Source organism: Electrophorus electricus, chromosome 3, assembly GCF_013358815.1.
Source record: "Electrophorus electricus isolate fEleEle1 chromosome 3, fEleEle1.pri, whole genome shotgun sequence".
NCBI classification, from domain to species: Eukaryota; Metazoa; Chordata; class Actinopteri; order Gymnotiformes; family Gymnotidae; genus Electrophorus; species Electrophorus electricus.
The window spans coordinates 17,958,882-17,983,823 of NC_049537.1; the positions used below are offsets into that span (position 1 = coordinate 17,958,882).

General features: G+C 39.2%; 3 protein-coding genes across 8 annotated transcripts; 2 read left to right on the top strand and 1 right to left on the bottom strand.

Annotated features, from left to right (window-relative positions):
- The first annotated feature begins 5,007 nt into the window (after positions 1 to 5,007).
- psmc6 (proteasome 26S subunit, ATPase 6) lies at positions 5,008 to 10,570 on the top strand. The gene is made up of 14 exons (XM_027000792.2): positions 5,008 to 5,122; positions 5,629 to 5,708; positions 6,388 to 6,427; positions 6,505 to 6,557; positions 6,640 to 6,707; positions 6,827 to 6,941; positions 7,562 to 7,649; positions 7,754 to 7,815; positions 7,916 to 8,039; positions 8,222 to 8,283; positions 9,502 to 9,622; positions 9,811 to 9,891; positions 9,970 to 10,041; positions 10,136 to 10,570. Exons 1-14 carry the CDS (start codon positions 5,038 to 5,040, stop codon positions 10,252 to 10,254), a joined length of 1,170 nt encoding a protein of 389 aa, XP_026856593.1. The 5' UTR covers positions 5,008 to 5,037; the 3' UTR covers positions 10,255 to 10,570.
- cgrrf1 (cell growth regulator with ring finger domain 1) lies at positions 10,571 to 14,403 on the bottom strand. Of its 2 annotated transcripts, none has more exons than XM_035524330.1 (6): positions 14,139 to 14,403; positions 13,746 to 13,882; positions 13,286 to 13,463; positions 12,839 to 12,986; positions 12,628 to 12,735; positions 10,571 to 12,435 (listed from the first exon to the last, which is right to left on the bottom strand). In XM_035524330.1, exons 1-6 carry the CDS (start codon positions 14,240 to 14,242, stop codon positions 12,109 to 12,111), a joined length of 1,002 nt encoding a protein of 333 aa, XP_035380223.1. In that variant the 5' UTR covers positions 14,243 to 14,403; the 3' UTR covers positions 10,571 to 12,108. The 2 variants fall into 2 exon arrangements, with proteins under 2 accessions (XP_035380223.1, XP_035380224.1); XM_035524331.1 differs by having other exon boundaries at positions 12,266 to 12,416.
- A 63-nt stretch (positions 14,404 to 14,466) lies between these two features.
- On the top strand, positions 14,467 to 24,093 carry ddhd1b (DDHD domain containing 1b). 5 transcript variants are annotated; one of them, XM_027000834.2, is made up of 14 exons: positions 14,467 to 14,545; positions 14,892 to 15,553; positions 15,668 to 15,844; positions 16,195 to 16,323; positions 16,577 to 16,724; positions 16,837 to 16,946; positions 17,039 to 17,145; positions 19,895 to 20,151; positions 20,578 to 20,653; positions 21,214 to 21,363; positions 21,522 to 21,586; positions 21,742 to 21,920; positions 22,915 to 23,169; positions 23,241 to 24,093. In XM_027000834.2, the coding sequence occupies exons 2-14, from the start codon at positions 14,914 to 14,916 to the stop codon at positions 23,420 to 23,422; spliced, it is 2,475 nt and encodes an 824-aa protein (XP_026856635.2). In that variant the 5' UTR covers positions 14,467 to 14,545; positions 14,892 to 14,913; the 3' UTR covers positions 23,423 to 24,093. The 5 variants fall into 5 exon arrangements, with proteins under 5 accessions (XP_026856635.2, XP_026856634.2, XP_026856631.2 ...); XM_027000833.2 differs by having other exon boundaries at positions 14,479 to 15,553; positions 19,895 to 19,973; positions 20,067 to 20,151; XM_027000830.2 differs by having other exon boundaries at positions 14,479 to 15,553.
- The last annotated feature ends 849 nt before the right edge of the window (positions 24,094 to 24,942 follow it).

The following is a 24,942-nucleotide window of genomic DNA, read 5'->3' on the forward strand; positions in this document are numbered from 1 at the left end:
TGTCATTTAACATCAAGTTTAATTCATTTATCATGTTCATTTCAAATTATTCACTTAATAATATACATTGGCAGTTACGTTTTGACAATTTTATAAGGTCCCCTTGCATTAATATCTCTCCCAATATTTTTCTTTATGATGAAGGAGTTGTATGAGTTATTTGATGATACTTAAAGGGGTCTGGTGATGAGGTAATTGACTGATTGGCTGTGTTAATTTCCCGCTAATACGGACAGTAAACATCATTGTAGTGTTGTTTAATAAACAAGCAGTACATCCAGATTCTTTTAGTTGATTTATTAACAACTTCTAAGACCTTGTAGCCAGCTCTGTCTAATCCTGCTCTTCTCTTCTCATTCCCGTCACACGTTAACATAACTATACTACATCCCTTCATTGATTTAGCAATACAGCCCAAACAATATAAAATATGAGCTGGGTAATTTTGATTAAATAAAACCCCCTTCCACATAAACTTAATTCTGGGAACTTGTTTCCTGTCTCTGAACCTATATCTCCATTTATTAACTAATCTGAAACAGCCTTTCATCTCCTCCATTAGTCCTTACTCCACAAGTTATTATTTCAGTTACATAATCATGTCTTTGAAATTAGCTTCTTTCTTTGTCACTGGTTCTGGTTCCACTACATCATCAGATTTTGGAACCTGCAATTCTGTTTTAGTGGAGTGTGTCTAAGGTTTTTAACATTACAAACAGCCAGTGTTCCATCTTCTGTGTTCACAAGTTCAAAGGTCTCTGAGGTTGGTCTGAGCACTACATAACGTCTATCTTTGCAGATAGGTTCCAACTTTCCATTGACCATGTTTGCAATGTATACAATGTCTCCAGTTTTAAAATTATGTTCTTTTGCACTGTTTCTTTTGTCTGTATAGTGTTTCATTTTTTCTTTGTATTCTCTATGATGACTCAATGTCTATTAATATGTATAATTACATACATAAGGGAGTTCTGTGCACCTGCATCGGGCTCTAGACACCAGCAAGAAACGCAATGGCCAGCCTCCGGACACCGGTGAGGAATGCGCTCACCACTCAGTGACCATCAAGCCATGTCTGCAGCGCCTCAGGATGCGCTGTCAGCAGCAGCCACACCTCTGGACCCAGTGCTGATTAATGCAGCTCCCCTGGACCCATAATCTGCAGCATCTGTGCTTTCAGGCTCATGGCAGCAGCAGTATCTATGGATCAGCCATCATTAGCTGCTGCACACCCTGACCCTCAGCAAGTCCCTGTCTCCTGTGTGAGAAATGCCCATCAGCCAGTTCTCAGCCAGGTCTCTGGTGTGAGAGATGCTGTTCAGTCAGTCTCTGTTCCTGGCATGAGGTCATGGTTGTGACCTCACGCTGAATGTGTCAGTTCCAGTGCCAATGTCTGTCTATGTTCCAATCCCCGTGTTGTATGTTCAGTCCCTAATCCGGTCTATTTTACAGTGTCCTATTCAGTCCCCCATTGTCCTGCATCCTGTCCTGTCATCTGCCTAGTTCCCAAATTAGGTTCTGAATTTGCTCCCGTGGCATCTCCAGTCCTGGTCCTTGGCGTGATCCCTGATCATCTACCTATTCACTGTCTCACCTCCACTCTTTGTTCCTGCTTCCATGCCACATCTCGTCATGCCTGATACTCCTGTTCCTGAACCTCAGTGTTTTGCCAAAAGTCAGTTCCTGTTCTTAACATGGTTCCTGTGCCTGTACATGTCTAGTCTTGTTTCTGTTCCCTGGTTCTTGGTTTGCTGAGGGTTTTTTTGTGCGTCGGGAGCCATGTGTTGGGGGACGGTTCTGTCACATTCGTCCCTCCCTGGCATTGCGGATCTCATGGCAACTCTAGCTATTTTGTTTACTTCCTGGTTTTGTCTCCTCATGCTTCCTTGTTATTGCAATCACCTGTGTCTTGTTAGTCATTAGTCATTATATAAGCCTTGTTTGTTCTGTCTCATCAACTTGTGTTAGGTTTCTGAGCTGTTAGTTATTGTATATGGTTCACCTGGTTATTCGGATTTCTGCATGTGTCTTTGGATTGCCCTTTGCCTGTTCCCTGTTCTATTTTGGTTTGCCTCTTGCACTGCTTTCTGGATTTTGACTTTTGCGAGTATATTGGATTCCGTTTGTGAACTACACATGGCCCAAACCTTATGACCCCAGACCTGGCCTGGGGAACTCAAAGACTATAAAAAATACCCCACTAGGAATTTAAGCATGACTTCACAGCCCAGAATACCTAGATTGGAAAGATTTATTAAAAGTCCATATTCTTGAAGGACTACTGTATTTTAAATAATGACCTGTAAATAACTTCATCCTGTTTTATATGTGAATATGTTTCGGTTAAGAAGGAAGAATAGCTAGCATGTTAAATATTTCTTACCTGGTATGCATGAGCCAATCAGCAGTCAGGGTCGGAGGGCGAGCGGAAAGTGGAAAAAATTGTGAGGGGGAGGGTGACAAGAGCTAGTTGCAATTAAGTGGGTAAATCACTTGGTTGTGCAAATGGTTAAACTTTTGCAGCAGACTAGCGGTGTTTTCTGTGAATATCGTCGAGAACCCTGGATTGGGCTTTTCGCGGTGAGCGAACTAGCAGGCTAGAGAGCGCAAGTTGACTACTGACATTGTGAATCGCCACGGACTCGCAATGCAGTCAGCTGCTACAGCTAGCTGTGTCCATTTCAGAGAACTAAAGTATTAGTAAGACCAGATATCTCTTTGCCCGAAGCTGTTATGGACAACGCAGAGGGGCCTCGTCTGCTCCGAGCACAGTGCAGACCCGCACGTGAGCCGTGATGACTACGGCAGTTGTTCACGTGAGTTGGTTTTACCCTAAGGTGAGAAGCAGCCGATGTGTTTAATAGGTCAACGCACCCAAGCGTCGATTCAGGCCTACAACAATAAGTAAATCGTTATTGTGTTTAAACTTATGTTTTGGTGATTATGGTAAGTATTACCAGAGAACACTTAGCTACCTACCAAAATCCTTTATTTATTAGTTATTATTTATACTTATTAAGGGAAAGAATTCGGGAGCACTTTCCAAACATAGCTACGGAGGCTAGGGGGCGCTACATACACATAACAACCCAAGTACACTTGATTCTAAGTAAAATCTAACTAGCCATCACCACTGAAATGAGACTCCCTCACTCTAATTTTGTTAACTTATTTCAGCTATTCATAAAATGATTATACCTTTGTCCTAACCCTATTAATGTAGTACTTGTATATTCACCTTTACACTTGTTAATACTAAATGATTACATGTAAATCTCAAGTATAATAGACAGAGGAAGATTATTTGAACTATTTATATTAGGACAGTTATAATACTTAAGTAATAATCATGCTTTCTATCTTTTTCTATCTCTCTTTTCTATACTCATCTATCTTTCTATACAAGCCACACTTTCTGAGTGTGTGGTGTGTCTCCTAATGGGAAATGTAACTGCTTTCTTTATGTAATTGTGTGTTTATCTTGCTTGTAAGTGTGTCTGTTTTCCAGGTAGAAATATGTGGACTAAGGTATCAGGTGAAATTAGTGTGATAAAACAATCTCAATTAAAATAAATAAAATAGAATTTGTTGTTGGTCTTGGTGTAATCATGTTCTTTTACTTCCATGTTACAAACTCAGACTTGCAAGAAATAAAAATTACAAATAAAAATACATTAATGCAGAGCTTTTAAAATAAACACAATTTGCCTTAAGAAAGGCGCTTCGCTCTGCAAACAATTTTGACAAAAGTTCTTTACATTTCATTTTTCCATTCTCTTTTCAAAACAGAAAATCAGTTAAACAGAAGGTACATGGATGGACCTTTCATTGTTTTTCCATTTCTATTCTGGCAGAATGATCAGTTTCATTATTTTTAAAGATAGAGTCATTTGCTACAACATAATGAAATGAAAACAAAATACAAAAAACTAATATGAACAAACAAATTAAAATAATATTTTTCTTCCATTCCTGCTTGTGACTAATTATGAATTGAGCTGCAGATTTTAACACAAACCAGAAGTTTTTAACACTGATAACGCCAAACACTAAACATTTTTAAACTGAGAAAATGATTCTGTTAGATTGAAGATGATATACCCATTTCATGCTCTAATTAAAAAAAAAAAAAAAAAAATATATATATATATATATATATATATATATATAATGTATAACATTGCTTATACATGTTATGTAACTTTTCACGTCACCTTTTTACACATCCTACATTTTGTCACGTCCACATTATCTGCGGCCCATTTTTTAAACAACCTGCAAGATATTTTAGAAATAAAATGAATGTTGGCCCGCTAATAAGTGTGTATGTTTAATTTGTCAGGAAACAGTGGCTGTAATGAGGGAGTATATTTGTTGAGACATGAAACATCACTCTTTGAAATCATGCACTGGTACTGAACGAGAACAGAAGGTGAAACAACTTGCAGCTAGCCTGTCAGCTCAACAAGTGCAAGAAAATGCTACATGGGCTAGCTACAACGTAGCCCAAAGGTAGATAATTAGTCACTCATGTAAAAAGGAAGTGTAATTGATGATAATTAAGTAGGCCTATTACTTATGTGTTTTATTACATAGGGCCTGTGGCTGCACTTATTTTTCTCCTGACCCCCAAAACAACAACAACAACAAAGAATTTGGACACCCCTGTTCTATGCCCATATTAAGGGTTATAAATGGGCACATAAAACTGTATTTGGACATGTTTCTGACCAAAGTCATGTACTTTCTAAGCAGACATTGGCAAACAATTGAAAATACTGAATAAATGCATATGGTACCTTTAAGTCTAGCTGTTTATCAGAAGCAAATATGTTTGGGTTTTTCCTCATCAGTTTATAGTAAAACTATATTTATTTATTTTTTAATACAATGAAATTGCCACACTGGCGTAATTAGTACAAACCTTGTTTTTGCCTTTTTAGTGCCAATTTTAGAAAATACGGGTAGGTGGCAGCATTACGACATGTGGCGTTCAGTCTGGTTAAAGTCCTAAAAGAAGAAAAGAACGCGGAGAACATGGCTGACAATAGGGAGAAGGGACTACAAGATTACAGAAAGAAATTGCTTGAGCATAAAGAGATTGATGGGCGTTTGAAGGAATGTAAGTGACAAACTCACGATTTCTTTATCGGTCAGACAATGAAATACTCACCTGACATGTCTCAATTGCCATTCATTTAGATCGCCGGCCAAACTGCAAGTCGCTTTGTCATGCAGTCTCATCGACTGTAACCTAGCTAGCGAACGAACTCGTAGGTTTTATAATTAGCAGTAGCTAGTAGTTGTAGCTAACGTTAGCTACCTCATAGATTTTCTAAGTAGCTGGGAATCCTAATCGTTCTGGTTAACAACTGGATGGTAAAGTAACTCGCAAAGCTGGTATTGCTTCTGTTTAGAGAAACTAGCTAGCTAGCTATAAACTTGGACTGATTCATTGATTCGTTTATTGCATGACAAGGTAGAAGCTTGTTATGCTAACTAGCTAGTTAGCGGTTCAAACTTGCCTAACATCTACAACGACTAGTATTGAGAATTAATTAGAAATTCATTCTATGCAGCTAACATTTTTCCAGTGTATATCTAATTTATTCATGCTATTGTTTTTAGTGAGAGAACAACTGAAGGAACTTACTAAACAGTATGAGAAATCTGAGAATGATCTGAAGGCTTTGCAGAGTGTTGGCCAGGTGAGTAGCAACTATAATAAATATAGCTAGCAAATTTACAACTGCAATCCAGAGTGTTTTTAAACAGGTGGAATGATTTAACTAATGTTCTAATAAACGGAGTTTCTACATCTTATCTAGTGTTGCATGGAGTTTAGCTTTTAAGTCATGTAAGGTTTTTGAAAGTAAAGTAGTCGTAGTAAATACATTTCAAGCTAGTACAAATGTACTGGAATATAACAGATGTAGTGTGGTGTGTTATGGCCTCCTTTTAAAAATTTACTGTGATTTTCCTTTCAGGAAATTAAAGATATATTTAAAGGGCAAAGAGACACATGAAAAAGAGACATTCTATGCTAAAAGTAAATGTAACCTGTGAAGTGCTCCTAAAATTACAATAGTCTTGGTGACAATTTAGTTAGCTTGTTCTTGTAATTTTGATCTGTAGATAAACAAAATTCACATAATGTCACTGTTCACGTAATGTTACTGTTAAAGCAATGTGTAGCGCCTTGAAATGTAAATACATTTCCATTTATCTCTAAAAATATCAAATAATTTTGAGCTCATTGGGAAAACATTGTTAAATTGCTGGATTTGACTAGTCTGTTGAAATTACCTATAATGCAGGAAATTGACCTAGGATGTAGTAGGAGGATTTCCCAGGTACTTGTAGCTAATAAGTGTTTATATTTTGTAGATTGTTGGTGAGGTGTTAAAACAACTGACAGAGGAAAAGTGTAAGTCCTTTTAGACTTCATAGATTTCTGTGTGTTGTCATTTTAAAAAGCTTAACACATTGGTTTTGTTTTTTCAGTTATTGTCAAAGCTACCAATGGCCCTCGCTATGTCGTTGGTTGTCGTAGACAGGTAAGGCCTCTTTCCAGTATCCTTCAGGGCCTGTATGGCTGCATGCTTCCCTCACACAGCTAACCTACTACATTTGTTACAGCTGGACAAAACCAAGCTAAAGCCAGGAACCAGAGTGGCACTGGATATGACTACCCTCACCATCATGAGGTGAGGAGATGACATTCTTAAAGAAAACCCTTTTTTTTTTTTTTTTTGAGTGAGTCAGAAAATTGTTGTCTTTTACAAATGAAGTCTCCAGGATCTCTCTGTTGTGAATATATTTGCAGGTATCTGCCACGTGAAGTCGACCCACTGGTGTACAACATGTCCCATGAAGACCCGGGCAGCGTCTCTTATTCGGAGATTGGTGGATTGTCTGAGCAGATCCGTGAACTCAGAGAGGTGAGTTTACTGTTAATACACCAGTGCAAGGTTGACCTGGATCCTACAGGAATGATGGGAAAGTGCACCATTTATTTAAGGGTAAAAAGTGGGTTACAATGCACTGTGCCTTTTTTTCTTTCCTTTTTTTTTTTTTTTTTTTAAAGCTGGGTCTGGTTGTCACTCTTGTTACCAAGCAGCAATAGTGTAATTACTGTCAATTGGCTTTTTATCTAGCTAATGTTACTTGCCTTCTACAGAATGTATTAGAACAATAAAATACTGGTCCAACATATCATGTGCCACACAAATAAGACACCAAACGTTCCCTTCTTTTTTAGGTTAAAGATTATTGGCCACTGCTGCATGTGTACAGATGTTATAGCAGGCCTGCCTTTCCATTTATCTGATTAGTTCACCAAAAATATTGGAATTGCTATTTATTTGTTTGTTTATCCATTCAGAACTTGGGTCACATGGATTGCTGCTATGCTCCTGGGGAACAGAAAAGTAATGGGTGTTGTGTACAAAAGCAGTGAGAGAAACACATAATTTTCTCTAATTAGGAAAGGGTGCCTTGATCAGCAAAAAAGTGATGCAAATCTGGCCTATAGATTTCTTTTTTTTTTTTCCTCCCTCAGGTGATAGAGCTTCCGCTGACCAATCCAGAACTGTTCCAACGTGTGGGCATCATTCCCCCAAAAGGCTGTCTGCTCTATGGGCCTCCAGGTGCCAGCCTCAGTACTTTAATGAGCCTTAGCTTGCTTCTTTTCAAGCATAGCTGTGTTCAGTTAAAACAGTGACGTATGTAACTAGTCCTTGTATTCAATCAGGCACTGGTAAAACCCTTCTAGCCAGAGCTGTGGCCAGTCAACTTGACTGCAATTTCCTAAAGGTAACTGTGTATCTGCATTATTCATGTATGGTTGTTGTAGTGCTCTTTTTGGAAAAGTGTTGTTTAGTAGAAAAATAAGTATCTCATGCCATTTCTCCAGGTTGTTTCCAGCTCCATTGTGGATAAGTACATTGGTGAGAGTGCCAGGCTGATAAGAGAGATGTTCAACTATGCTCGAGATCACCAGCCATGCATCATCTTCATGGATGAGATTGATGCCATTGGTAATAATGCTTTCTGTATCCATGGAGTCCCAAACACTGTCTGGCCTGTAAAGTGTGAATGATAATATTTGTTCATAAAGGAGGGGCAGGAAAGACCAAAGTAATGTCATTAGTGATGGCAGAAGGGACATTGACTGGATTTGAATGAGGCTCAAGCTTTGCGTTTTTAATGTGCTTTAAAGGTGGCCGCCGTTTCTCCGAGGGAACATCTGCAGATAGAGAGATCCAGAGGACACTCATGGAGGTATTCACTTGTCAAAGGGTTTTATTTTAGTTGATTGTACTTTTTGTTAAATAGTAAATAAAGTTGTGTATCATGTTGTATTGCATTAACATAAAATTTAAAATTAGAATTCCTCTTTGTCAATTGATATGCATGATTTAAAGGCTGCTGATACCAATTTTAACAGAGATGTGTCTTATGACCTATATTATTGCTGTTATTAAATTGCATCTCAGTACAGGCCATTCCATACCATAATGCCAAGATCTGGAAATTCATCAGTTAAAGTAACCCTACACTTTACATAACACTGCTAAACTGTATATAGGCCATATTTACAGCTACCCATTTATTAGGACTAGGCCTCCTAAAAAAATAGATGTTTTGTTTTTCAGGCACAGTGCACTTTCTACCAATACATGCATGAACTAGCTAGTACTAGGAGCAAATACTTGTAATCAACTGAACTCACAAACCACACTTTCAGAATGAGAAATCTGAAAACGTAATTCTTGGCAAAAATATTCAGTAAATAAATGTTTGCACATTTTAGTTTACATGGTGTTAGCACATTTAGCTGTACCGTTCATGGTAAAAGGTAGCCACTGCAAATGCAAATTCACAGTATTGAATGGTAAAGTGTATGAAACTGACTTGGTTAGCTAACCTTTTAACAATAAAAAAGACAGTTTGTTTTGTGTGTCTGTTTATGCAATTTTACCAGTTAACCATGCATCTTTCTCAAAAAAAAGTTGCTACAAACTAGACAATCAGCTACCTACAGACTTTGTAGTTCACTTGCAAATACACATGTGGTTGCACATTTAGATTTTGCTGAATGTATTATAATTTGATCAGCTAGTTAGCTGACTACGCAGCCATTGTATCGATAGACAGCTACTCACCTCTCAGCCCAGCCAGCAATTGATTCATAAATGGAAACATCACACCTATCATTTCTGTATTTAAAAAAAAAAAATCATTGTAACTGAAGGGTGATGTAATAAGCCATGTCTGTATCTTCACTGATCAATATTATTTGAAAGTAAATAAAATTATACAGTTCTGCGTATAAGTCCTTAACAATTTATGATCCTCAAAGTTTGGGTATTACATTGGATTTAGGGTACGCCATATTGGCCGCACTTCTTATAAGACATAAAATCCTTATTAACCCGAAAGATTGGAATGAATGTGTTTGGTATGTGGCCAATTACCCCATGAGACCTGTCTTGGTAGTTGCTGAACCAGATGGATGGATTCGACACTCTACACAGAGTGAAAATGATCATGGCTACAAACCGTCCTGATACATTGGACCCTGCCCTGCTGCGGCCCGGACGACTGGACAGGAAGATCCGTATGTCACACAAATAATTTCTTCTCTTGAGTAAAAAAAGTATCCCAGCCTTGCATGGTTTGTGCTGAGGAAGTGGCCAGGGTCCTGGTGACCCCAAAGGTGTTTGAATTGGAGCTGAACAGCACTGGTACTTGCTGGAGTAGCTTCTGCCATAAATACTGCCTCCCCAAGTGTTTTCTTTGCTCTAGATATTGAACTACCCAATGAACAGGCTCGTCTGGATATCCTGAAGATCCACTCAGGACCCATTACCAAGCATGGTGACATAGGTGTGACTCCACTCTCAGAGCACCTTCTCGTTTAGCTTTGTTCTCTCCTAATGTGTGGGTTTTTTTTCTTCTTCTTAGATTATGAAGCGATTGTCAAACTCTCGGATGGTTTCAATGGAGCAGATTTGCGAAATGTCTGCACTGAGGCTGGTAAGGAAGAATCCAGTAACAGAGCAGTCATGTACATGAAAGTCGGATGAGTTTTGGTGTTTGATGTCTGAGTTTCCTCTGTTTTACCTCTCAGGTATGTTTGCCATTCGCGCAGACCGTGACTATGTAACTCAGGAAGATTTCATGAAGGCAGTACGAAAAGTGGCAGATTCAAAGAAGCTGGAATCTAAACTGGATTATAAACCTGTATAAACTATTAATGTCACCGCCAGCTGCCAGATGTGCAATGTTTTGCCTTTGGGGATAATACACTTTGCCTTTTTGTTTTTTAATTGCAGAAACTTTTGTTTTTGTGAACTGTTGATATTGACATTGATATTATCTATTCTTATCAGAATGGCATCGTCCAGCCTGCTCAGCTCTGGGCTAATGCATATTGTGCAGTCTAATGCAGTGACTCTTGGCTGAGTATGTATAAAATGCATACAATTATTTAGAACCATTTGTACCATTATAAATAAACATGGTTTCTGCCTTGTTCATCACATAATTAAAGTTTGATACTGAATAATAGGATGATTTTATTATGCAATGAAATATTTCTGCAGTACTCTTAAAGAGATTATAATTTAGGACATTTGGTTGTTATAGTAAATATTGTAGTCAATATTTAATACAATGAGTACTTGGATCTATATAGTAGAGCAATGAAAGATTAAAATACTACTATTTTACTTTAGTACCGGATTTAGTTAATCTACTAGTTTGCCTCTGGATTCAACATAAACAAGGGTGACTTTAGATACAGCTTGCTGATCTCCTACCGGAATAACACCACTACTGAGGAAGCAGGAAACATCCAGCAATTCTTAATTGCAACAGTTGGTGAAAAAAAGTAATTGTTAGTTAAATGAAGGTGCATGGTCTCCAATTGTGGTTCTATTATTTTTTTAGCCCTTGATCTTAGTACTGCTTTTGATAGTTCATCACAGTATCTTACTCTCATATAAAAAATCTGTGTTGGACGTACCTCTGAACCTACTTCTTCAATTTCACCTGTTTCCCTATTAGACTTTTCAAATATCAAACACTGGACTGGCAAATTCTCAAGTTAAACCCTGCTAAAATTGAGTTTGTGTTGGTAAGGTCCAAAGCAACTTATAAGTTTTAGTGATTTCTCTCATCTTTGATATTAACCATTGTCACTTCAAATGTAGTTCATAACAAGGTAATTACCTTTGACTACACTCCCCTTCGAAACATTTATTAACTAGTAGTGTTCTATATGTGCAGTATTGCCAGAGGTGCCACTTGCCACTAGGCAAGGCAGGCAACTGCTTGAGGCCCCCAGGTCAGTTGGGGGCCCACGAGGGCTGACAAACTTTAAACTACAGCAGTGAGTAGCAATGTGCAAAGTTTGCAATGACAATAGGAGACCTGAAATCCCTAAGAGGGCCCCAACAGACTAGAATCGGCACTGAGTACTGCTCAACTCCGCCCCTCTGTTTTCATGATTCAGAAATGCCAATCCATCTCATTTAGGTTACTGTACTTATTTTCTGGTGTTCCTGCTAAAGTGCTCAATAAGCCAGAAATACAACAAGAATTCAGCAGCTTGGCTAATTTCTACAAGACTCAGTACTGCTCTTCTCTTTCAGTTTACACTGGCTTCATGTAACAGTGCACTGAATGGTCCTGCTCCTTATTATCTCTGTGAACTTCATCTCTACACAACCTCCTGTTCACTCAGATCCTGACATTGGCCTACTTTCCACTCCATATGCTAACACTGTCCATTATGGGAGTAAGATCATGTAATGCTCCTGCTTCCAAATTTTGGAACACCCTTCCACGTTATTGAAAGCACAAGTAAAATTTTAAGACCAAACTTAAGAGACACCTATTCACTCAGCACTACCACATCTATATTAATAACTGATTTTGTTGTGTGTACTGATACATGTATCAAAAACAAATTCTCTTTTTTTTGTCTTTTTCCTGTTTTTTCTTCCTCTTGTGTTTTTTGATGCTGCAAAAATCCTTTAACAATTCCAAAGGTTCAAACATTTCTCTTTTACATTGATCTACCCTCTTCACATGGTCTTTTTACTCTTCCACTATGTTCTCAGTAGGTGCTTGACTGGATAAAGTGAAAGACTCCACAACAAAAGCCCTGCACATTGGGCAATGCTGAAAGTGAGTTACACAACTGTTACACACGCAAGTATGTCGGCATGGCAACAAAACCCTGTTTACTGGGGCATTTTGGCACACAACACAGTCCTTTCCTGGTGCTTCTGGCCATTCTTCTTCCTCTTCTGACTCCTCCACTTCCTTATCTGGTGATTTAGTGTGTAACTTCACCCCCTCTGTGGTTGGGGTGGACACAGTATGGCTAGGCAGCCTATTATCATCTGTGGAAACGAAGAGAGGCTGTGGAAAAGACAGGTAGTAACTTCAGTCATATTTTAATACTCAGTGAAATGATGGCACATCATTAATTAGACATAGGATTACTGAGGGAACACAACAAGTTTGAGGTTAAAAGTGTTTAAAATGATTTGGCTGAAGCAGCTGTGAGCTGACTGCAGAGCTTCTGAAGATCACACTCTAGTACTGCTCTACCTTTAAGTCATACATGTTCCCATGAACTGTGAGGAGGTACTGAAATAGGATCCTCGTAGACAGTCCATATTTTTCATCAGGAACGTGGACCACCGTGACACTGGCAACCTTGGGAATCAGGGGATAGAGAGAATATAGGTTTATATGTCCTATTAGTTATTCATAATAGCATTCTGAATGTGCTACAGTACATAAAATCTGTGTTTCTCACTATATTGTAAATGTCTCTGTCATTAGAATTAGCCAAAGTGAGGACAGCAACTAAGGGATAGCGTTCCCGGGGTAGCAGCCCAAAATCTATAACCCCAAGAGCTGCTGGCAGCTGGGTCAAGTATTCCTCTTTCTTCTCTTTCTGTATGCTGAGATGATGGTGAAGGTGAGATTGCACAATTGCAACAAAATCACAATTTTAAATCAGATTACAATACTTTTACATCAATAGTGCATAGGAACGGTGCAGTATAAAGCAAATATCCCCAGTAGGCAAACCCATCTCACACATGAGCAAATAGTCTAATGGTATCGATTAGTTATGAACATTTCAAGTCATAGGTCAAGTAATTAATGACTATCCAGGGATTACACAACCTGAACACATCTGAGCAAAAAAGCAAGCAGTAGAGACCACCATGGTATGGAATTAAGATTTAAAGGATACTTAAATGTTTCGCAGTGGTTGTACTGAAACTGCAGAGCCTCCTGAAATAAGTGTGGGGTAGTGAGTCTGGGCCCATGATGGTGCCTCTGGAGAGCAGTCTGAAGGGCCTGGACACCACATCCCCAGAAACAGCTCAATACGGTGTTCTCCAGGCAACACGCCCGCAAGATCACACCCTCTAAAAGAACATGGATTTAGAACGTATTAAATTATATATATATATATATATATATATATATATATATATATATATATATATATATATATATATAATTTAATACGTATATATATGTTATATATATTTTATATTTTATATATAAATAAAATATATATAACATTATATATACGTATTAAATACGTATTAAATTATATTTTATATATATATATATATATATATATATATATATATATATATATATATATATATATATAAAACAGACACACAAACAAACAAACTTACCGGCTACTGTGCTCGCCATTGTCCCCAGCTCCAGTGCGAAGGGATTGGTTACCTGGACCATCTTCTTATCTGGGACAGGTAAGAAAGATACGGCTTCATCCGAGCTGCGCAGGATGACTGGTACATCAAATCCAAACCTACGGAAGCAGCACGTCCCACATTAGCTGTGCCAGTGCCTGATATCTTCGCTAATTCTGCTTCTGAAAAGGGAAGCACTAACCAGAATCCATAAAGACAGCTAGCGATAACTATCAGATTAATCACCCCCAATCTTTAGAGATTAACAAACTGAGGCTTGCATTATCTACGTAGCTAACACATCACCTTGACATAATTAATATAAGCGTTAGAATAAGCATATATGCACACATCTTGTCTCGACATTAATCTTACCAGCCCAGAACCACGGCCACAGTAATGATGAAACATATCGATATCACACTAATGTAAAAAAGAGGCGAGTACTCATATAACTTTACTAAAAGCTCAGCAGCCATACCCTAATTAATATCTAAAATATATTTTTACATAAAGAATTTGAGTGGCAGTAAATGAAACTAAGAATAAAAACTAAAGTGAGCAACAGTAAGTAATTGCTAGCTATTAAAACGAACAGCCGATTTGTCAATACTGGAAGCGCCAAAGAAACATAACGTAAACTTCCGCTTTTACACATTCTACGGTGGCTTGGTTGTTCAAATTGTGTTCATTAATGCTACGCACTCAAGGGAGGAGCACAATTCCTCTGCTAAAGAAGACTGCTGCTTCAATCAATGCGACAGAAAGGACATACTCAAGACGTAAGCGACAGCATATGAACAGCTTACAAACAATTTGCAGAGTGCGATTCTAAAATAGTTATTTAGCTAATGTACTATATAATTGTAGTGCTGCTATTTAAATGCGCTTTGTACAGATGGTGGTAATTACAGTTGACACATTGGAGTGTGCTTTTGAAGCCATTAGACTCGTTACCACAGTAAGCTGACAGGCGTTAAAATTTGCAATTTTTTACGCACCAGTAATGAGCAGTTTTAAAGAAGACTCATCTCGGAACTCTCCATCACAGAGTAAGGAGAGTAATGTCAGTCACTGCGACTGGAGTATAACAAATGATGCATTTGCGTCCTGTTACAATGAACCTAGGCGCGAGGACATACAGGGGGGGATGGATTCGGTGCAGTCAGGCTTGGATAGACATTTGCCACTGCTTCATGGCCGAACTGGGCTATCCCAGGACAGCATGCTGTTAGGCCTTGTGGAAGATGCTTACTCAGACTACCATGGGTGTCTCGGATCTGACCCAGGATCAGACTATCTTGACATCACTACCGAGCCAAACTACAGTGAAAGTGACCATAATGTCACAACAAAGAAGCGCAACCGCTCCAGCAGCTCCAGGCACCGCGGTGAAGCTGTGACAGAGCTTGGACCAGAGGAGGTGCGATGGTTCTATAAAGAGGACAAAAGAACCTGGAAACCCTTTGTTGGACACGATTCTCTGAACATTGAGCTGTCTTACCGAAAATTTTGCGACCTTAATCTAAATAAGGTCAACTGCCAGGATCCCAGCAAGTCAGAGGTGGTATGTGATTTGGCATCGGAGTGTAAGGCATCAGGACAGAGAGAATCAGAGGCGCTAAGCATTCAGAAGGTGCCAGCAGTTACAGCAAGCGAGGAGGCAGCATGCCGAGCATGCGAGAGGGACCTGGATTCAATAAGCATCAGCGTGGAGGCGGTGTGTGTCCGAGGTGGATTGTATGAGGTGGATGTCAAAGAAAAGGAGTGTTATCCAGTGTACTGGAACCGTAAGTAGGCTTGCTCTCTTATTATTTTTATATAGGGACTGTTGAAAAGTGGTGTACTATATAGACACCCAGATATGTCTACAATGAGTTTTTTTTGGGTTTTCCATCACACAGAGCAGGATGGGATACCAGTGATGAGAGGGCAGTGGTTTACTGATGGTACTTGGTTGCCTCTGGAAGAGGAGGACAGTGACCTCATTGAACTAGAGCACTTGGCTTGTTTCCGGGGCCACCAGATTGAAGATTCTTTTGAAACTGAAGCAGCAATACCTGCAGTAGAAAGTAAGGATGGTAAGAAAACAGCTGAAAGGAGCTGTGACTGTAACTAGGGGGTTTTGTGGTGGACAGTGGGGGTGAGGGCAGGGGACAGTGTGAGCTAACTACAGCTGAATCATACAGGGCACACAGTGATTATGACTGAATGCAAATGCTGTGCCACAATGCAGACATCCTCCCTCCCACTCTTTTTCTCTCTCTCTCCCTTTTCACTCAAACTCTCTCTCACACATGCATATATTTTACATAGTTTGTTCTGCTTTAGACTTATAATAAATGATAACTTTTTTCAATGAAAACTTTTTAAGTAAAGAACAGCTCTGACACCTGGGCTGCGTCTTGCTGTTCTTTCTCTTTCTCCTCAGTCATTCACAGCCTGAAGCTAAGTCGCAGTCACGTTGATTGGCACAGCGTAGATGAGGTCTACCTGTACAGTGATGCCACCACCTCCAAGATTGCCCGCACTGTCACACAGAAACTTGGGTTTTCCAAAGGTTAGCTATCAGTATGAGGCTCTCATGTCCTTTTTTAATCTTATGACATTATGCACATCCACAGGTACAGTGTTCCTGAGCCGTATTCCTGGCTTATAATGGTGACATTATTGTTTATGGTGAAAGATGACAAACATCATAAGAACCACATAAAGTATCGAATGCTGGCTTTAAATTTCCATTGTAACAACAGATACCTGTCCTAAATTAAGTTTTTCTATGAATGTTTGTATGTGCATACATGTGTAACTAGCATCCAGCAGTGGAACCCGCCTTCATCGGGGCTATGTAGAGGAGGCAGCGCCAGAAGACACGCCCCCTGCGGCTACCCACATTGTATTTGTAGTGCATGGCATTGGACAGAAGATGGACCAGGGGCGTATTATCAGAAATACAAGCATGTAAGTGGGCCTCTGCCAAGGTGCTCTCTTGCACAAAGTACAATACACACTGCACACTGTGCGCATATAAATCTGCATCTTTATGAGCCACTGTGATTCTGTCTATATATAGGATGCGTGATGCTGCCAGAAAGATGGAGGAAAAACATTTCTGTGACAGATCTTTGGAACATGTGGAGTTTCTTCCAGTGGAGTGGAGATCTAAACTCAGTCTGGATGGAGGTATAAGCACTCAGCATGGCTGACATAGGGTACCTAAAAGTTATGGCATTGCAGTATTAGCTGTACATTGAATAGTGTGGCTGCTGTTCCAGATACTGTGGACTCTATTACACCGGATAAGGTGCGGGGCCTCAGGGACATGCTAAACAGCAGTGCCATGGACATCATGTACTACACCAGCCCACTGTACCGGGACGAGGTACAGTGACATGGAAGTATACCCCATGGCTTCTTTGTACTATCCTATGTCAGAGCAAAAAAAAAAAAAGTTTTTGTTATTATTCAAGTACTGGAAGCAGTTACTCAGACAGCAGAAACTAATTTGCAACTAATATTGATTTTTATAGCTTGTTCAACTTAGAACTGAGGCAAACATACAAGGATACCTCTGTTACAACACAATATTTTGTTACAAACACCATACTATTAGTACTATAGCAGGGTTTAAGAGTGAATACCAAAAAGGTCCTGTATGGGGCAATATTCATTACTCACTATAATAAATTCACAATAGGTAATCTGGTTCATAATGGTTAAAGACAATTATATCCACCTTTTTGTTTAGATTGAATAATTGTTTATTTTGCATCTAACGGGATTGTGATAATGCTACGCATTTTGTGGCAGATTACATGCCATGACTTGTGACGATGATAAAATGTGAAATACCTAAATAATATTGCTTTCATTATGATGCATAGAAAATATGCCATATTTTTGCTGAAAAGCAAAACCTTCATTACATTTTGTATCAGAAGTGAATGTAATCCATCTTTGCTTTACATAGGATTTCAATGTTTGCTTTTCATTGCTTTTCTTCATATGAGCCAATGGTTTTTATTCTGTTTCCAATAAGAGGTATGTAGGACACTGAAATACCTTTACTGTCCAATCCCAGCCCTCTACAAAAATGTCCAGTAACTATGATGAATAATGTAAGATTTCCATATATTATTTGCTTGCGTGTTTATCATTGTTGGAGAATGAGGCCTATTCGAGTTCAAATCTAAATGCTCAGGGTCTAAAATCAGCCAATCTTTCCATGTTCGATGCCTTGCACATGTACTGTTTGAAGAGATTCCCTGTACCTTAGATGCAGAACACCATGGCTATACTTGTGTCCAGGCTGGAAAAAAGATAAGTAGATGGGTTAAGAGGCTGCGGGGAGGGTATCTTGACTGAGACCAGCCAGGATTTAATTCGTTTTGGTCCATTTTGGGTTCATCTATCACAATTTGCTCCTACTTAATTTTCTTAACAAACCAGAGAAGTACTATAAACTCTGAAAAGATTCAGTCCTCAAAGTGGACTTTAGCCAACTGTCATCACCTTGTTGGCTTATAGTACCTCAGGGCAGAAGCGACATTGATCCATGTACTTAGCAAGCTAGAAATGCAGTTCATATATTAGTTAGCTAATACTTTTCAGACAACCTAAAATGGTACCTATTATATGATAATGACTCGCTTCCCTTCACTCTGCAACTCCAGTTTGTTTTTCACATGCTCATTTATCTTTCACAAAACAGATTTTGTTAGCTAGCATTCATGGGAAAATTCATGCAAGCTCTTCCAACACAGTTTATAAACACGCCCCCGAAGCTTGGTAGAGGGCTAGTTGGAACTTATACTGTATGTGAATGGATGGTATGTCTTCACTGACTCTCACTTTGAATCTTTGAATCCACCAAAATGACCAAAATGCAAGCTGTATACTGGTTTTTGACTGGACAACAAGGTTGCCATGTAGCAACCTTATTTTTTAAAATCTTTTCCCATAGTAAATGCATGCCAGAATGTTCAAAACCTTCACACACACAGCCATGCCCACTCTAAACGGTTACACGCTAACTGGTTACACGCTACTAGTTATCAATCAATTGGGACTTCATGCAACTAGCAACCACTTGGGACTCCATGGCAACCACATTGCAACGTTAAAGCAACCACATGATAATGCTCTAGCAACACCTGGGACTCCATAGGAACCACTTGGCAACCACCTGGAATACTAACCACATAGGAAGACCATAGCAACCACCTAGCAACTACCGGGGAATCACTTTAAGCTCTGCATTTTATTCAGGAAATGCACTTTTAAAATAATGGGTTTTATAGAAGTTATTTGGTGGTGATTTATAGTAACTATGTTGATTTAACACATAATTGTAGTACATTTTTCCATTATTGCAAGATCTTTATTTTTGAAGAACCTTATTAAAACTAAATGCCTGCATATAAACATCATTGTATAAGCTTGACATATCTTATTACTTAATTTAACTATTAAAGAAATTGGATTAACACTGTTGATCAATGATACAAATCTCCATTTCTGTTGCCAAGGTGCATGCCATCTCTCTGGTGATGTTGCTCCTGAAACTATCTATATTGCTTTTCATGATTTCACACTGTAATTATTGTTTTCAGATGTAGCACATAATATCCCCCATACTGAATGCCAATACGTAGTGCCAAAATCTCTCTTGGTCAGGTGTTGGCTAATGATTACTGAGCCCGCAAAAGGATATAGTGGAGATTTTAATATAATAAGTAAAAAATAAATAAACAAAATCTCTTGGTTGCCAAATAATGTTTTATTATCCAAAGCCTATAAAGGAAATGATATTTGGTCAAAGATGTACAAAGTATTACAAGCTGCAACCAAAGTATTAAAAAAAAAAAACATTTTAAGAAAATTATTCTGATGTTCGGATGAAAGTGCATTTAATGTTTGACATCCAGTAGACTGACAACCTTTTAAATCATATTTACTCTGTGCATGTGTAGTCTTATTTCCTTTACACCCAATTTAAACCTATTTCAACCTAACCTCAGTAAGCAAAGATAAATTATGATTTATATAATTAAATGTTTTCTTTTCATGTTTCCCATTATCATACAGACATGCTAATACACATTCTGTTTCTGCATGTTGTATTTCTGCAGATTACCAAAGGTCTGACCAAGGAGCTTAATCGGCTCTATACGCTATTCTGTTCAAGAAATCCCGCATTTGAAGAGAATGGTAAAGTGTCCATTGTTGCCCACTCACTGGGCTGTGTTATCACCTTTGACATCATGACTGGTTGGGACCCTGTGCACTTTCATTATCATGAAGCGCCTGATGCCATGGAAACAGACTTGCACCGGTGGGGATATGAGGAACCGCGACTGCTGGAGGAACTCCATCATACCCGCATGAGGTACCCATCACTGCTCAATACTATTCTAATCTCCTCTACCTAACTTGCATGAGGTACCCACCACCACCACAGGTATCTCCACTTTATCCGCTTGAGTGCCTGCCACCACAGCCTCCATCCCACATGGAGGAGCATAATTCTCAGTACTCCTTGAGCCTGTGCACAGAGATACAGCCCCACAATTAGACTTGAAATCCACATGATTAGGGACCAGAGCCATTCCTAAAATGTACTAGGTTTTAAAACCTTTTGTTGTATGTTTGTTTGTTTTGTTTGGTGGGACACATGACTGAAAAAGCAGGATTTTATGTTTATGTTGTCTTTGCCTTGGTTTCCATGTGACACACATACAGTGGAGTTTTGGTAAGAAAATGGACTCATGTACTGCAGTCTATTTTATGTAATCTGTCTGTTTTTCAATGACAGGTTGAGCAGTTTGGAGGATCAGCTTCAAGGCCTGAAGTCTTCAACCTCTAGTTCGTTTCCAGCTTTGAAATTCAAGGTAAGATGGCAAATAATGCAAATTCTGTTCTTCATAGGGCTGAATTTGATTGACACTGTTTATATTATACTAAAGTTCCTGAGTTTTCTCCATGCAAAAAAACAATCTGAATTTACTCTCGCTGTAATTTATATTTAAAAAATACCTCTGCTATTCCTAAAATTATTGTTGTGAGAAAGAAGCCTTGCTGTAATCATTTTAACATGGTCCATCTCTATTAACCAATCAGGAGACTGTTCTACAAGGAGGCAGGTCTTCCTAGCTGTCAATTTTTAAAGGCCTGCATGCATCATATAGAATTGTAGACTTTACATAGAAGCAGTTGGAGGGAGGGCACTTAGGAAGAAAGTTTTGGATGGAGGACATGATTGAGTGGAGGGGCTGTATGACCTCAGTGCTCTCTACTAGAAGTCATCAGGAACATTTAAAATTATTACCCCAGATTTAATTCTTTCTTTCAGTTGTCTCCACTGAAATTTAACTCAACCCTGAATATACATTTCTTCATTGTTTATGTCTGTTACTGTCTTTCTATGTCATTATGTGAATCGTGGTTCTAGGTGGAGAACTTCTTCTGTATGGGCTCTCCTCTGGCTGTGTTCTTGGCTCTGCGTGGTGTACGGCCTGGTACCATGGGGACCCAAGACCACATCCTTCCCCGTTCCATCTGCCAGCAACTTTTCAATATCTTCCACCCTACAGATCCTGTGGTCAGTTGATCCACAGTTTTAGCATGGAAAGATATGACAGGAGTACTAATAATGGATCATAAATGGTTTTCTAGGAAAACTGTTCAAAGGACAATTTCATCTTATATTGGACTTGAACAGAATATGAAAACCTGTAGGATGTTCTCTTTTTCTTGCAGGCCTACAGGCTTGAACCTCTTATCCTAAAGCATTATAGTAACATTGCACCTGTTCAGATACACTGGTAAGATAAATGGCATAAAGTCAAGCACGTCTTTACTACTGGTGCTGCTCATATATCATGTCATAAGAAGCTAAACTCTTAAGCTCAATACTGCAAATTTGTGTGTATGAGTGGGTATTAATATGTATGTGTCTATGTGGTGGGGTGGGCTCAAGGTACAACACCAGCAATCCAACTCCATATGATCAAATTCCACCCACACTGCTCAACCCGCTAAAGGAAAGTGCATCGGTGTCGGACAGCGAGAGCCTCCCAAGTCCCTGCACCTCCCCCCCTCAACCCCGCCGGCACTATGGCGAATCCATCACCAGCCTTGGCAAGGCAAGCATAATGGGTGAGCACAACAACAAATGCATCCACCTTGTTTCACTGGAGCCCATACAAATCACCCAGCTCCTCTGTGGACAGAGTGGCACTCTGAGTGCTATTTGAATGTGAAAAGTAAATAAATGTCTGTTCTTGTTTATCTACTGTTTTTCCACTGGAATTCACAAAATAGAGACTCTCTTCTATGATAAGATGGTTGACTTGTAGCACAATCTAGTTACTTATGTAAGATAGTCATGCAAGTTACACTTGCTAGCTCTAGTTTGAAGTCTCTTTAGGCTCTCTTTCACAAAGGTTAAATTACTTTTTCCAGAATTATCCATAAAAGGAACAGTTCCAAACAGATTGTCTGTTTGGTTATTATGCTCATTTTTGTAATCCTAAATTCTCTGATTCCTGTAAGGTGAGGATAGGAAGGATACTTGCAATGCTCGCTCACTTGTTAAATGACACCATTTAAAAATGGTGGTTCATAAATCATTTTTTAATATTCTGTTTTGTTCCCTTTTTTCTCCTTAATTTAGTTATATCCAATTCGCATCCATCAGCTAAATCTCCTCTGTCACATGACAGCTGCCAACCAGGGAGGGCAAAGGCTGTCACATGCTTCCTCGAACACACATGCAGCCAACCACTAATTTTCGAGCTGCAGGTCATGCAACCTGCAAGTAAGGGGCCAGAGTAATCTGCTCAGAGGATAGCACTATCCTCCCCTTTCTGATGCATGAGAAAGTGTCACTTTAACTGACATGGGAGCACAAGTATACGCCTGCCTCCCCAAGAGCATGGACAGTTGGCTCTGTTGGGCTCCCAACCACACATGGAATGAATTCAGTCTCACAGTGATGGGGTGAACACTTTTTTGTTGCACCAGTTGAGAGCCCTAATTAGTTATGTTCAATTAACTCTAGCTCTTTAGAGCAGGAACTATAGGGGAAACGAAATCAGCATATGAGCATACGTGTATGTGTGACTGTGTATGTGTTTTTTTTTTTCCTTAGGAGCAGCAAGCATCGGTAAAGGCATTGGTGGAATACTCTTTTCCCGCTTTGCTCGTTCAAGTGGGCAGGTTGCTGGATTAGAGGAGGAGCCCTCAGACTCTGAGGGTGGGGCATGTGAAACAGAAAGCGGGGCTATAGGAGAGGATGGAGGAGCTGCTGAAGCAGAGGAAAAGACAGAGGAGAAACAAGAGGAAAGGAGGGAGGGAGAAGCCAGCATGTCGCAATCAACCTCTGCCATTATGGACAGCTCCACCTGTAAGTTACATTTTCTATTTTTATTTTTTTTTCCATTTTGTTTCTAAAGTAACAAGTGGTTCCTCTATCAGCAGGGCTGCATCAGCGAATTGACTTTGAGCTGAGGGAGGGCCTCGTGGAGAGCCGTTATTGGTCGGCTGTGACTTCGCACACTGCCTACTGGTGCTCCCCCGATGTTGCTCTCTTCCTGCTGACATTTATGTACGGGCCTAGCAGCACAAAAGAGAGCACAGAGGACAACCCAGAAACATAACACAACACACACACACACACACACACACACACACACCAATGGGTGCTACACGTGAATATATACACACACCCAACATGCACCTGAAGTGGCTATATAATTGTCTTAATAGACCCAAGTCACTGTGCCACAGAGAACCTTTCCTTTGCCTTGACATTTGGCAAACACTTTGAACAGTCTCTGTCCCTGGCCACTGAATTTCATTATCTGGCCAGTAATTCTAATAGTGAGTGTTCTTCCAAAAAGCAATGAACAAATTACAGTGAAGAACACACTAATTGCAGCCAATTTATGATGGTCATTTGTACTGTGTTTCCTAACATTTCCGTTTATCATTGCGGCTGCGTAACGTTTGCATCCTGCCAAAACTAGATTGGATCTTCACTCTGACCCCAACCAATAGCTCTACATTTTGGCCATATTTACATAAAATACTTTTAAAGCTTTTTCATAGGTCCTTCCATGTTTACACGTGTCTCAGCAAAACAAACAAACAAACAAACAAAGTTAAAACCTGACCGCTTTCATTTTTAACTAACTGGAATGCAAGGGTCCAAAAATTGCTAAATAATGAGCTTTGAGTTCCTGTATCTCATGTGCTAAAGCTCCGTTGTATTTGGACGCTGACACAGAGTAATCATGTAAACTATTTGGAAAATGAATCTCTAACAAAAGTGTGTGTGTGCGTGTTTTCTCAGTTTATGCTTGATCCATTTATTGAATGGTTTACAGCAGAACAAGCACAGGCATATATAAATTCGCTTATTGATTCATTTTACACGTTACCAACACCAACAAACGTCATATTTGTGAAATGTAACCGGTGAAATGGTAGCTTATGTGTGTTGCTCCTGTATGCTTCACATTTTCCTCTGGAAGACGGCAAACTCTGCACGGTCAGGTCAAAATGTCGGGGAAAAGCCTTGCTGTGGTTTTCCTCTATTGTTGTTTTGAGGAACACATCGCTAAGCGCAAGAAGCCACCTGAATTTTGGATCTGACAGTTATTATTCAAGTTGCATTTAGGATCACATACGAAAGTGACTCATCACTCATCACTCATCAGATTTGAAAAGTTCTGATTTGTGTGTCCACAAAGCCATGAAAGAAATATTTGTCACTTTAAGGCAAAATAAATAAATAAATTTAGGCGCTGCAGGTTGGTTATGTGAACATACGCGTATGAGTGATCACAGAGAGAGAGACTGAGCAATTGAACATAATGTTATTTTATGGAGAGATATAGATTCACGATAAACTAGTTTAAAATTGTTTAATTATGTAGCCACTTTATTTTCTGTTGGTATTAATATGATAAATATAGAATTGTTGAAAATTTGATTTTATTGCTACTGTAATTTGCACACATACTATAGCCGTTATGTGGCCTGAAAGATACATTTGGATCTGCAAATAATTTACTTAATGTCGTGCTTAATTAAATCCTTATACATGGATCTCCTTCGATCATGGACACTTCTGTGATAAATGCACTATACCGTCACGGAAATGACGTCCTTTAAA